The following is a 14691-nucleotide window of genomic DNA, read 5'->3' as shown; positions in this document are numbered from 1 at the left end:
TTAATGTAGCCCAACTATGCATATACTCACGCACACACGCACATACGCAGAGACTTAAATAGAGCCCGAAAAAAAGTGTTCATTCTGCTGTCCACGCACACATTTATATCCAGGAGAGCTGCTTCCTGGCTACTACTCCGGCTAGCTCTCGCCTCGTATACGCACACACACACACACATACACACACACACAGACCTTCACTAGGTTCACTAGGATACTCACACAGTTAGATTTTCCTTTTCTCACTCTACCTTATTTATATGCAAATGAGCTTCATTTCACGATATTAATGTTTCTCGCTCAACTCGCACACCACCCCCCACCCAACCCTCCACCCTCGCGCAGTAGGCTTAAAGGGTGCGAGAATAGAAGGAAAAGGGTTCTTCGTTCGTTCGTTCGTTCTCTCTCTCTCGCTCTCATATGCCTACGATCGTTTCATTTGCAAAGCAAGCGCCCCTACCCCTTCCCTTCCCCGCGTCGTAAAACTGGCTCGGAGTAGTTGTTCGCCCATCGCTCGCTTGTACTATCGCACGCGTACGGCTAATCCGCACCCTTGCATTAACACACACACACACGCATAAGAGCACACACATGCACGTAGCACGGGGCAAAATTATGCCGGCGTATCGATCCGTAATGTCCTTGCGAGGCGCACACGAGCACATGTAGCCGATATTTTTAATGACTACGATGATGATCACGCATCTCTCGACGCATGCGATGGATATTTATATATAACGACCACGTCTTTCGCTTTCAACTTTACTATTGTAGCGTTTGATACGCTTCTGCTGCACTGATTTTGATAAAGGACAAGATGAAAAAGCGAACAAAGTATTTGTTCAATGTTATAAATATAAGAAAATGCATCAGCAGCAAGCATATGTGAGAAATAAATAACACGCTGAGTTATAGTTGCAGAAAAAAAGGACAACCCGACAGGATAACGAGGCACACGGACGGATAAACAACTTCATAAAAGTAAAAAGCTCGAGTCCGCTATGTTGTGCTTTATGCGCGTCACTATAATACGCGCGGCTATACAGATAACGCACCACGGGCAATGGTAATCTAGTGTTGCTCTTGCTGCTGGTTGCCGCGCGCATAATCTTTAATAAACGCGCGTAAGTTTCAGCGGCAGGTGGAGTGTATCACACACTCGAGATTTTAAACGCACACACCAAAATAGAGCTTTGTGCCACGCGCTTTTGCCCTCGCTCTCTCTCGCCTTTCTCTGACTCGCAAGCGGCCGCGCCCCCCTCCCTCGCTACTTTTCAAGTTTTTATCTAACTTTTTATTACTTCAGCGAATTTTACCTTTTGCCAGCGCACGTCTGCTCGCGCACGCACACGATACGTTTTTATATTTAGCCGCGCGTACCATTTCTGTGGGAGGCCTCTGTGTGTATACACTCGCACGTATCCGAAGCGAGCTTGCATCGGTGAAAGCTCAAAGCTTAATTACGCGCGTGCTTATCATCTTATGTGGAGATAATGTAGCACCCGCGTGCTCGCGTATACATGTTTATCAAGTGCACTACCCTCGACCTGAAAGTGCGAAACAATTTGAGCTTTTCATTGCATCGAGATAGTATACTTCATGAGGAATACTTTACTTTTTTGCAAATGTTTCATGCGCTGGATTACTATTTTGAAAAATACTTTCAGGACAGGTTATATTTTAATACAATTTGAGCATAATGATACATTGGTGCATAATCTTTATGCCCTTCAATGTATCCCTGTCAGAAATGCTTAATATTAATATTGGGCTAATGATAAAAAAACAATCATTTCAAATGTTTTAAAACACATAACCATTGTCCAGAGTTGGGCCATTTATCTGTTATTATTTTATATGACCCAATATGACAATTCAATTCAGAATTAAATTATTCCAATAAATTTAGTCTAGTTTTGAATCACTGTAAATCCGATAGTACTACTTTGAACATTCACCGCTAGATGGCAAGTAAATTTTTTCTGCAAATCTGTAAGTGGCAAAGTAAAAATAATTGTATAAATCAAGGCACAAATAAAGCAATTATACTTTTGTGAATGTTACTCAAAATGTGTTTAAATAATAATTTTCAGGAATTTTATATAGAACGTGAAGAATCATAAGTCAATAAAATGTTTATAAAAAAGGTACACTTTTGGTTTGTAAATGCTCAGTTCTAAGGGTAATTTTATCAAAGAGTATTAATTGAGATAATAGGTCGAAGAAAAAGTTTCACTTGATCAATAATTATTTCATTTATAGCCTCTAATTGACACCGTATACTACACAAGAGCAACATACAGTCTGTCAAATAAAGGAATATCCATAGAAATAAACATAGAATGGAAGAAAGTTTGAATAAACATAATTATTCTAAAAAGTGTTGCGTAATCACTCTTAATAGTCCAACTGGCTTAATTGCTGAATATATACAAAAATCGATCGACAAGCGTTGAAATATACGTAAAAAAGGCAGGACGATCACGAAGGTGTGTGAGTGCGCGAGACCAGTGCATATACGTAAGTGTATAGACGTCGATCAAAAGCGTGCAAAAATTATATATCATTACTTGCAGGGCGTACAGAAAGAGAACGAGAGCTGTGCGCGCCTCGGCGCGTTCCGAGGCGCGCGAATTAACAAATGAGCGTTTGTCACTCGAAAGAACATTATGCAGACGCGGTATATATAAAGTAAGCAGGCACACACAGGGGCGCATGTGGGCAAGTAGTACGTTATGCACGTGCAAACATAAATTAGATGGAGCGATAGAGAGAGGGTAGATTATCCAAATGCTGAGTGTTGTGTACGCGGCGGGGCAGGAGAACGCGCAAGACGTACATAGAGGTGCACTCACACACCCACGCCGCCTAAGTATTTTGCGATTTTCAAGCCCAGTCTCAGTCTCTGTTATATTACGGATATTCTAAACTAAAGCGGAGCGCGACTTATTTTGAGAATTGTGGATCACGCGACGTAATGTGCATTAAATGACCCCCCCTTCTCATTGGGGCGAGAGTAAAGGAACATTACTTGCATTTGTTGCGCGTCGCGTGTAGGTGTGTGTATATGTCCTGCACACTAACCTCAACTAATTCATAGCTTCGGTAAGCTAACTCGAGACTATGAAGGCAAATGCACCGTTGCTCCGTTGTAAACAACGATATTGCGCAATGATGATATACCGATCCATTTGTAATTTACATCTTCGATCGCAGAAATTTTCAGGATAATAAAACAAGACTCTAAAATTAGACAGGTTTGAAAAAAATCATAACTGTTATGAGTTTCAGCTACCCAAAATGAATACTTTAGCCATTGAAATTCATGAATGGGTAAAACGAAGAGCTTCATGTCAGGGTAGGGGGAATCGCAAGAATTCCTCAGCTATAACGCACAAGTTTTATGCATTCCCTGCGCTAGGATGTTTCTCTCTATTGAATAATGTGTACTATTATATGATTTACTCTGTTACTGGAAAAAAAATTAATTACGATACAATTTTTAAAGCTCGTTCAATTTCGAGGGTACAAATGAAGTTTACAATGACGAGTCTTAGAATCTGCTCTACGCCACGAAAGTTGACATATTTCATACATTGCTTGAATAATACATTCGATGAACAAAAGTAATTAGTGCGCGCTGGCTAGGAAAGTCAAACTACATTAGAAATACATTATGCATTTTCAACATAATTAACATTAAATAATTTAAAGTAAGAAACACAAAAGTTTAGTTACTATGTGCAAGTTTTGAAATGTATTATTGAAGCAATGATAGGATTAGAAGGTCAAAATATTTTTTCCCCTTTACGAATAAAGAATGCCCACAATTGAAAATCAATAGTAAGGAAGAGCGAATCTATTCGAGGTTCCTCAGAGTATGATTTGGAGAAAGGAGGACAAGCCAACTTATGCAGACGAACTGCTCGAAATATATGGACGGGTTTGTATATATACGCGCGTGTGTGTGTGTGTGTGTGTGAGGGGCAGTCGTCGTTAAGCGGTATGAGTAAAGGCGGAAAGGGGGAGAGTGTGCAGCTTTGGGGGTAGTAGTAGTAGTAGTAGTAGTAGAGGAAAAGATCGAGGCGAGTAGGCGAAAGCATGAATATACATGACCTTATAGTAAAGCAACACGGAGCTAGTATAGTAGCATCGGTGCGCCAACACCAGCAGCAGCAGCAGCAGCGTCGGCGGCGGCGGCACCATCACCCCCTTTCTCGCAACGGAGTAGTAGTAGCTCTGCTTACATTATTGTATATCTAATTCGCGCGCGCGACTAGTAGTAGTAGCACGAGCCTCGCACCACACAGCAGCGGTGTAGTGGTTCAGTGGTCCTTCTATTACGCTTAGGCAAGCGACTACTACTACCACTACTGCTGCTACGTTAGGTGCCAAGGGATGCCATGTGCTATAGATACGCGTACGTATACGGGGCGACGAGACCATGAGAGCCACTGTAAGCGCCAGTACGCCGCCGCTGCCTGCTTTCATGCACGATACACATTATGCAAGCAGTTCTACATATTATACATTCGGACCGGGATTCAATTAAGTTTGCTTAGACTGCTTTTCTATATACTGTATTCTCGACGCGCAACACTACTGCTAGTGCGACGCAGCTTCTCGACCCACACGTACACACACACACACACACACACCGTGCAAATGTATGCGCGTCTGTCTAGCTCTACGGGCAATAGTCCGAGCAACCCATGCGTAAGAGCGCCCGACTGGTACTTAGAGCTCAGCCCTCATTTTCTTATGCATTACGATATCTCATAAGCGCTCACGAGGAAAAGCTCTTTCTTTGGGCTTTATAATGGCCATCGCGCTCGCCACTATATACTGGACCTACGAGAGCCTGATCTATAATAATACGCGGAGGGAAGGAAAGTGGCATCGAGTCATTGTCGTTGTCGTCGTCGTCGTCGATCGCGCTCGGCAGCAGTTCGGGCGTGAAGAACAATGGGCCATGGCACCCAGCGTCTGCTCTCGTATGCATTCTCTACTATATATTCGTGTGTGTATGTGTGCGAGCTTACGTATACACATAAGCTCGCACCGTTTTAGACACGTACTACTACTACTACTACTACTACTACCACTACTATCGGCGGCGAGTGCGAGAGAGCGAAGCTTGTTTGACATTTGGCGGGCGTAACTAGCGCGCAGCAGCAGCGGCGGCAATAAGGTTAATTGAAATACGTCAAGTAGCCCAGTAGTAGTAGTAGCAGCAGCAGCAGCAGCGGCTGAAGTATAGAGTATTACGTTGATCGCAAGCGCTGGGAATACTCTATACCAGCGCCTTCGGACGATGGCTATATATGCGCATTCATATACCAACTGCCCGACGCTCGCACATACACACACATACACACATTCGGAGCATAAACGCGTGCTGCAAGCACAAGGGCTTATGTGAGCGCGCGAGGAGAGCTCGAAGAATGCCGCCTGCCGCGCCAGCAGCCCTCCACGTATACCATATATATACAGTCTCTATATTACGTTATGCTTGGGAGTGAATTTTCCGGGAAATGAGCTGTATAAGCTCAACAATAACAGTCAAGCAGTTTCACTCTGCAGCCTCGGCAGCTGTTGCTGCTGCTACTACTGCCTGTGCATTTGCAACTCAATGATTAGCTGGGTCACCATGCTTTACTTTTTCTGTTCTTTTTTACAACCTTTTTTCAATCGGAAATTTTCAATTTGATTCTTTTATATCGTCCCAGTTACACCGACGCTTGAGATTCAAGTAGGTCGTCAGTATTAAAAATTCATTACTATCTTGGAGAGAGCATTAATGAATTTTCTTACAGTTAATTACAATCAGTTCGTATGAATTTTTCTTCATCAATAAAAAACGGGGCATTTTTTAGAATTGAATAATTTACTAGGATCGAGTAAATGATTAAAAAATAATCTCATAGTTTCCTCGTACTATTGGTGTTTGATAATATTGAAAACTAATCGCAATCATTTCAATAAATGTGCATTGCTTAATTTAATATATTAATTTGAAAAAAAAAGATGAAAACGTGAAATGAATAAGCGAAAAAAAACCGACATATAAAGTGATAAGAAATTAAAAGTTTTTCCCGACTCTGTTAGCAGTACGCCCACTCGACGCGCGAAGGGAGTCAAGCGATGCGTAACTGCGTTAGTGGTCGAATAAAAGTACGACGTTCGCTCTTTCTTTCATTTCATTTTTATTTTTATTTTGATGAGGCGTGTGCCCTATTGCATGATTTCCCTTCGCTCGATATGGACAATTAAACTCGAGCACAGTTGCCAATGATTTCTTCTTTTTTTTTTATTTCTTTTATTTCAATCGTCGAGCACAGCACATTGCGAGCGTTATCGACGATTCGTCAATTCAACAAATCTGCATGCTACATACCCCCTTCTCGCTCGTATACTCGCTATTAAGGTAGAAAATTGTAAATTCGCTTGTATTAGCGCATTGGCACTGAGCAGCACATGTAATGTACTTTAGTTCGCGTATTGTATACTTAGGGGGTATACGTATAGAAGGTAAACGTTCCTCATTATAATCATAATATGGCATCGAGTATATGTCGTCCATGTGAGCCCCTATGCGTGTCATTGCACGAACAACTTAATGCGAAGCAATCGATGAATCATTCATTTGTAAAGAATCAACGATTTTTCGAATGCGCGTACAATACGTTCATACGACTCTTTTTCTCATACAACAATAATTGCTTTAGTAAATCTTACTGCATTCAAACTTTTCTATCTCGGTTACTCTTGTAAAATTCTGCTGCGCTGCACTCGTATTATTGCGTTGTAAGCCGCTTCGCAGAATAATAACTCACCAACGTACTTTACTGTGATACCAACATTACATGACAACTTTTTCATCAATCAACTGCAGACTTGGCTCCGAATCAATGATTTTTTTCCCCTGTCTCGAAAAAAACAAGGGAACTCGCTTGAGCCAAAGTCGTGTGCGCGCGCAAGCACGTGCGTCTATTATCATCCGGAATATTCTAATTCGTCTTAAATTTCGCGACTCTGCGACTGCACATGTAGGGGAGAGAGAATGATGATGATCATGATAATAATAACGCGTTAATTAAAGCTGCTGATTTATGCGCCTTTCATATTGTAATTGCCATAACCAAAAGAGAAATTCCCGGCTGCCGAGTTTCTAGTCTCTCTCTCTCTCAGTCTCCGTCTGATTCGGCTGTTCGGCGCGCTGTATAACGCCGCCGCCACGCAAAGAAGACAATCTTTTGCTGCTACTGCTGCAGCGTGGCGCGCCTACGCTACTACTAGAGTCTATCTTGCGGCGGTACTGCGTGTGAATATATGTATAACTTGGGCTCGAATAAATTAATTAATCAAGACACAATTAATATCTGCCTGTAACTCTTTGCAGATTTTCTCTTTCTGGTTTCACCCTCGCTTGTGCGCTAGATCGCGTATCTCTTTTGGGTGCTTTTAAGACGTGCATACGAAGTCTCTTGCGAAAATCGTCGCAAATGAATCACAAGAGAGGCAAATGCACGGGTTAGCTTGCAGTACGCCAGCAGGCATAAAGCATCATGAGCAAACAACAATGCGTGGATTATAACGCGCAACAATTGACAATGTTTTTTGTATTTAAAAATTATTCCCCCTAGAATATATTCGTAGAAAGTCAGATCAAAAGTGCGTGAGATGTTTGAAATATATGTTATGCAGAGATGAAGTTCGTGGGAGTCAGACGGGCTAAACACATGCTCGTGCCTACATACGTTATAAAACCAGACTGCTAAGTATAAACTTTGGCTCCTGGCATAACTAGAGGAGAGAGAGAGAGAGAGAGTGCAAGTGTACAGTAGTAATAGCGAAGTGGGAAAGAGAAATCGCTTATTTACGGTATAAATTAAGGGGCTAATGCGCTCGGCTCTGCGCTATACTGGGTGCGGAGGCCATACTTAGCCGGGCATCAGCCGCGTACTTGCTACCTACGTGTACCCATCTTCCCTGGCTACACCTTGGCTAGGTTTAATGTCTTTTTAGGTACGTTAATTAACAGTATTCATTTTGCACAAAGGTATCTAATTACGCACTGCGCGAGAATACTATAGCTCTATGAGACTTAACGCGCTCGCGAGGGTCGCACAGGGTGCTTCGCTTAGCTGGAGCTCTATACCAGCAAGGCCAATACATTATCATATGACTACATTACAGGTGATATTTATTTGATTCATTCGATTTCGGTACTTAGCTTGGATGGCAAAAATCAAATGTTACGAGTATTTGGCTTTTGGAGCGTGGAAGACACGGCTCGATTAGTGCATTTGATCACTTTGTTAAGAACTTCCAGTTTATGTAAGCGCTTCAGTTCAATGATAATTGCATCCCTAATGAATGAGCTGTTCATGAGCGTCGTGCTGCCAATATGCACAGACTAGAGAGTATCACTCGAAACATAATTCGAGATGTGGCATTTCATGCTCCATATGCACAATCCCTAGTCACTAATATGCATTTTGACTTACAATAAAAGCTTGAAGAGTAAAAATGCACTTTTATGAAGGAGAAAAATTAAAATAAAATATGGAGGAACAATAAGACTCCTGGCACCCGAGTAAGTGTTTATTGGTATAACGAAATAAAAGCTCTTAATCTATTAAAGGTGAAAAACAGTAGGTTTTCATTATAATAATAGATAGATAAACATGAATTCAAAATTAATAATAAACTCGAATGAAAAAGAAAAATTGAAGAAATGACAAGGATTATTAATAAGAACCCATCGGCATCCTACAGTGGCGTTTATCGACATAAATAGCAGATGAATGCTGTTAATCTATATAAGGTGACAAACAGTGGGTTTTCATTATAATGCCTAGATAGACGAACATGAATATGCAATGACAATAATGGTTTTAATATTCCACGCATGCATCTTGCTGTAATTTACAATTAGATAGTAGCTTGTGCGACACACAGTGCCTATAGTTTACTTTTATCTCTCTCTTCACCCCGTACTTATAACTTACTTTTGCCTATTATACGGCAAGTTACAAAGCTCGCATCATAATCACACGTGTACATGGAGTGGAATCTGCTGCGACTTGGTACACTAGATTTGACTGTTTATAATACGAGTACAGCTTCTGCAGTAGCTTTTCTCAGATAGAAAGAGAGTTAGTTTGATTTATAATCTATGCAGCTACACCCACGTTTGTGATGAAATAATTTGCGAAATACTCAGTAGAGAAATTTGTAAATAAAGTAAAAAGTGAAATAGCCATAGTAATTAATTTTTGTGAGAGTGAAATTGGCACGAGAAGCATAATTTGATGCTTAAAGTACGAAAGGAAGTTCGACAAACAAACAAGATAGTCAAGAGTTGACAAGAGATAAAGACAAAGATTTTCGATGAGCCATTGTTTTAATGCGCCTTTATTATACGAATTAGTGATACAAGCGAGAGAACGTTTTGTGAAAAAGCTTATAGTTATTTATAATGGAAGAAGTTGTGAGCTCGAGAAGCGTGGTTACGTGTGACTCTATATATGTATGTTTGTGGGTGTTTATACATCTCTCTCTCGCTCTCTTCTCTTTCACTCCGCCGTGTTCATGCGCTAATTTATTCGTCAAAGTCAATGAATTCGCGCAAGACGCAACTGCAGTAAGTATGTACGCAAGCAAATGTTATACGTAGCTGTGTAACTCGCAGGCTAAAACTCCTTCCAGCCTTATGAGCGAGAAAGACTTTCCTTCGCGTGCATTAACTAGCTTTGTCAAATCGGCGCTGCTGCTGCTGCTGCTTTGCGTAACTACTACGGTTAGACCTGCCGCCAACTTTATACTCACACACACGGAAACACACATATTCTCTTTCTCCCACCCTTCTCTCATTATGAGATCTGGATTTTCTCTCGGGCTAATTCGAATCGCGATCTCATTACCGCTTTGCAAGTTATATACACACACATACAAGCACACACGTATACACGTACAAGCACATAAGTACACATTAACATACCGGTACGCCAAGAGCAAGTCTTCTCCACAGTGTACCTTCAATTACACGTATTATTCCGCGAAAAGTACGTAAACTTGCTTTAAACCTATAAAGAATTGTTATTGCAAGAATAACTTTCCATATAGTAAAAGTGTAAAGTAGTTGTTTCTTTACAAACTAGTATACTCACTCAAAACTTTTTGTATTAATAAGTATTTTAATTGTTCAGTACAATTTTTAATTGACCCGCTAATGCCTATAAGCTTAATTCTGGAATCAAGCGATTTTCTCTTGTTTATAAATATAACGACAGTAAATGTGCTTTTATAAAATATCCTTTTCATTCAGGATCCTCTCTACGAGTGAGCAAGTGTTGCGGTTGCGCATACAGAAATCCAATTGAGCTTTAGCATTTCAAGAGAGGCTTATGCGAACGGATGCTGATCTTTTAATTAACTATGTGATCATTCGACATCGATTCAATGATTGTTTATGTAACCAAAACGAGAGCCAGGCTGCTGCTGCTGGCATCAATGGCCAAAATCCGCTCTGTTTTTCTCATCGAACGTTCACAGAAAATTCCCCGCGTCAGCTATGTGTGTGTCTGTGTATGTTATTCAAAAACAAAACTCTACGAGGCTCTTTGCGTGGGCGCACACGTAACACACGAAAGAGCTTACCTGAATAATACACATTTCGAACTGAGGCAAAGAGAGAAAAAGTCAAAAATCGAACAAAAGTTCTTTCGGGAAGATAATAGCTATATGTGTGTGCGATGCGCACGAGGCCTTTTTATGCATCGCGACGATCGACACCCCATATAATCAAGCCGATGCAGCAACCGCACAATACGCATGTCGCTCAACCAGCCGCGTTTTTGAAAAGCTTGGGTTCGCAAGCTTGCAAGTCAACCCGACAATATGCAACAATAATGCAAATCGACGCGATGCAGGCTTCATCGAAATTAAAAATTCTTATAATTATGGAGTGTGAAAGAATCGCACCTCATCCCGAACACGCGATTAAAAGTTCGTCCGCACGAGGAACGGATACAGCGGAGATTCTAATTTACTCTGCAAGATAAAGTGCGTGACGACAACAAAGTATTATAGGCAGTGAAAACGGTGCGCGCGCGAGGAAGGTATATACCCGAGCGACATTTTATACGTGTGTATATATAAGCGACGTGTCTGCACAATTATCTATGGACGTAGGAGGGCGCGCGCTCGCTCGCTCTCCAAAGCACGGCGTTAATCGTGTTTCGCGATATGTGTGTGTGCGCGCGCGCGCGTGGCCTTCGGGAGCCAATTAAAAACGCACTGCACGCATTTCGCTCTCTGTGTGTTGCTGCTGCTGCACATTATATATACATACATATATATGCAGCTGCTGCTGCAGTTTTGCTACCCGCGACGCGGCACGACGACGACTACGACGCGGACGTCTAATTTTATTCGCCAATAAAAACGCAAAAGACGCGCGCGCGCGCATATATATTCGGGCCAGAGCGAGAACACGTTTCATTACTTACGCTCGAGCTGTGCTCGATGTATAATGCGAGAGTAGTATATGCATGCGCGCATATAATGCCAAGCAGTAGCAGTACACTGCGGGCAAGTGGAAAGCGTGATTTATTTATTTTTTATTTATTTTTATTTTCTTTGCTCTTTTTCTGTGCTTTGGTTATAAATGATACACTTGGAGAAAAATTATTAATTAGCGATGACTTATTTTGAAATTTATTAAATTGAAAATGGCTCTTTTATTATTTATTTTCTAAATCATCGAGCACTGAAAAAGTACATAAAATAGCCGTTCGTCAACTTAATTCTTTTTATAAAGCTCCGATGTCCAAAGTTTCGCTCGCGCGCGCGCACACGCCTCAATAGAAATTTTCTATTCAGCCATCTCTTTTTTCTATATAATATAATCCTCTCTAATGTCAAAAATAGACTGCACGCGGCGAAAACTCGCCTCGAAAAACACCTGGAAACGAATATACGATATACACTCTCTCTTGTACACGAGAAGAGGTACCGCAGAGCGAGAGAGACTCGCACGAACAGTCGCTCAATTCGAGCAAAGCTTGTTTTATGCTGTACGCGTCCGAGTATACCGCCAGTCTGGCATGAATATAAAAACAACGGCTTTATTCCAGCTTATCGAAACTTACCGATGAGTCGATTCTCTTTGGCCGATACGCGCTCGCTGGCTCGTACTACGTTCGCGAGAGATAATCGTAAAAAGCGGGAATTTATCGAAAACGAAACATCGATTAACATATAGTATATATAAGCGAGAGAGATAGAAAGAGGCAAGAGGAAGAGAGAGAGGACCGCAAAAAGAAACGAAGCGAGAGACCAAATGGACGAAAGCGAGCCAATTTTTTTTCCGTACACCTATCCAGAAACGATGAAAGAGAATAGATAAACGTATATACAGAGACGACGTGCGTTTGCGTTGCATCACCGAACCGTCGAGCAGCAGCCGCCGTTTTCGAAGCGGCCGATCTCTTTTTCTCTCTCTCTCGCGCGCGCGTTCGCTCTTTCGCATCTCTTTGTTCTCTATTTTACTCGGTTGCTTCCATACACCTTTACAGATACACCTTTTCTAGGTAAACCAGTGTGTGTGCGTGTCTCTCTATTCCGACGTATTTTTTTCCACGCCGAACCATAAGCACCTCTTTACCTCGCACCACGAGCTTCCGTTTCAGCGACGTTATTCGCACACGTGAAAGGGTACACGCATACACACACACACACAAACCCACGAGAGAGAAAAGGAGAGGTGGTAGCAGCACACAGCGCCGACGACGACAAAGAACACCGAACGAGAGCAGCAGCAGTGGAAAAATTGTTAGGCGCCGACCACTAAATTTAAATGCACCTCGACCTCTCCTACCTACACACAAACACACATACATTCTCTCTGTGTACGACTCTCTGGAGCAGGCGGTGCAGCGTATACATTTCATAAGAACTTGGGTATGTTTGTGTGTGAGTGGACTTTCGGAGGGGCCGAGGCATTAAACAAATTACTCTGAGCTAGACCATGATGATGATCAAAAAATTTTCGCCCCTAAACAAAAGATCCCGATTGCTGCTGCTGCTGCAGCGGCTTTTTTTTCGTGAACGTTGTTGTGTGTTGTGGACCAGTGGCGTGTGTGCGCCCTCGAAAGCTTTGACTCTTTTTTCGATCCTCCGATGGCATGTATGGGTATGTGCTATATATATCGTCGATTCTTTACACTTGTTGTGCTATTGCCAGGCGGACTTTGGATCCGTACTCATTGGCTGGGTGGTTTGGTTTAGGATGGGCGCGCGAAGGGCTATATTTAAAAAAAATAAGCCCGCTCTGCTGGAAAGTATTATACCTTCGAATATGTGTGTATTATATATAGTCGTTTTGCACGAAGCCCAGCGATTTTTCCCCGTTATTACATATACGTATGTGCACATTCATAGTTTCAATTTTTTTTTCACATCGACTTTACTGAAATCTATTTTACGTTTGGGCTGCACCAAACTGCCGTTCATATATAACCATTGACAACAAAAAAGCTGATATTTGAAGCAAGTGAATGCGAGCATAAAGTATGAGTAAACAATAACACCACTAAAGAGAAACTACTTTTTTTTAAAATAAATATATAATTCTAAATGAAAAGACACCAATTTACACAAGTCAAAATAGATTCTTGCGAGAAAAGAGTTAATACATTACCAGTGAGTCTTTCCCATTTAGTAATGAGTCTGAAGACTGAGGTCCATTCGGATAACTCACCTGAAATCAGAGAAAAAATGGCGTGAAAATGAGCTCCAGTAGTTTAAACGTATTGAATGTTATTTATATTTATAATATTTGGTTACAAAAATTTACTTCATTAACTCGAAATGCCAAGTTTCATTTCGTACACTCGCGCAAGTACATTAAAAACCTCAAAAGATCTTCAATACACCTCATACACAACGGACAAAGTATGGACTAAATAATTCTTTTCCACCAACGTGCTAAGAGAGTAACCCAAAAAAAAGATAACTAAATCCGGTCCGCACGGCTGCCCGGTTACTAGCTGCTAGTAGCCGTACTATGTGTGTGTGCGGTAAAGTTTCGCCGTGCTTCTAACACATAGAAAAAAAATAAAAGTGTAATAATGACCAAAAAAGTGCACGCAGCAAGGGGTCGGTTGGGAGAGTGAGAGAAAGTCAAGAGAAAAAGCCTCATGGTTATAGGTGAGAGAGCGTGATACAAGTAGCTAGCTCGCTAGCTAGCTACTGGCCTTTGTCTTGCAAAAAAGTCACCCGCACGCGCGCGAATATATCATGCGGTCAGGGGCATTGTTTCACTTCTTGCATAATTACTACTACTGCTACTGCTGCTGCTGCTGCTGCTGTGCGAGCGAGCCCGAGTCATGGTTTAAAGTTAAACTTCACCTAAATAAAGCTTAATGTTATTATATCACTACACAAGAGTGTGCGTTATATTATATATGTGTGTGCACGTATAATAATATACACTCGCCCCGTGAGGAATGGTTGTAAGCATGTGAGCGTGCGCGCATTTTAGTGTTAGAATAGGCAGAGATGAAAAAGAGCTTGAAGTCCACGAAAGAGCTTATTATGAAAAGTATTTATTAGTAGGTTCGTATGGTAAAAATTATTCAATGAAATTACGACTAACTTCAACTGCCTGTTTTCGAATTTTAT

General features: G+C 41.5%; 1 protein-coding gene across 4 annotated transcripts in view; it reads right to left on the bottom strand.

The window, feature by feature from the left end:
• LOC106656865 (POU domain, class 6, transcription factor 1) overlaps nt 1-14691 on the bottom strand; it is a 163228-nt gene that overhangs the window by 20087 nt on the left and 128450 nt on the right. For 3 of the 4 annotated variants that reach the window (XM_014378024.2, XM_014378039.2, XM_014378031.2), the window contains exon 3: nt 13709-13768. The exons of the other annotated variant lie outside the window; for it this stretch is intronic. In XM_014378024.2, coding sequence (XP_014233510.1) covers nt 13709-13768 — 60 coding nt within the window. The remainder of the gene's footprint in view (nt 1-13708; nt 13769-14691) is intronic. 4 annotated transcript variants of the gene reach the window in all.

The sequence above is a fragment of the Trichogramma pretiosum genome, unplaced genomic scaffold (genome assembly GCF_000599845.2).
Source record: "Trichogramma pretiosum strain Unisexual culture from Peru unplaced genomic scaffold, Tpre_2.0 scaffold1, whole genome shotgun sequence".
Taxonomy (NCBI): domain Eukaryota; kingdom Metazoa; phylum Arthropoda; class Insecta; order Hymenoptera; family Trichogrammatidae; genus Trichogramma; species Trichogramma pretiosum.
Note: the sequence above shows the minus strand (reverse complement) of the source record. Positions and strands in the feature narration are given on the sequence as shown.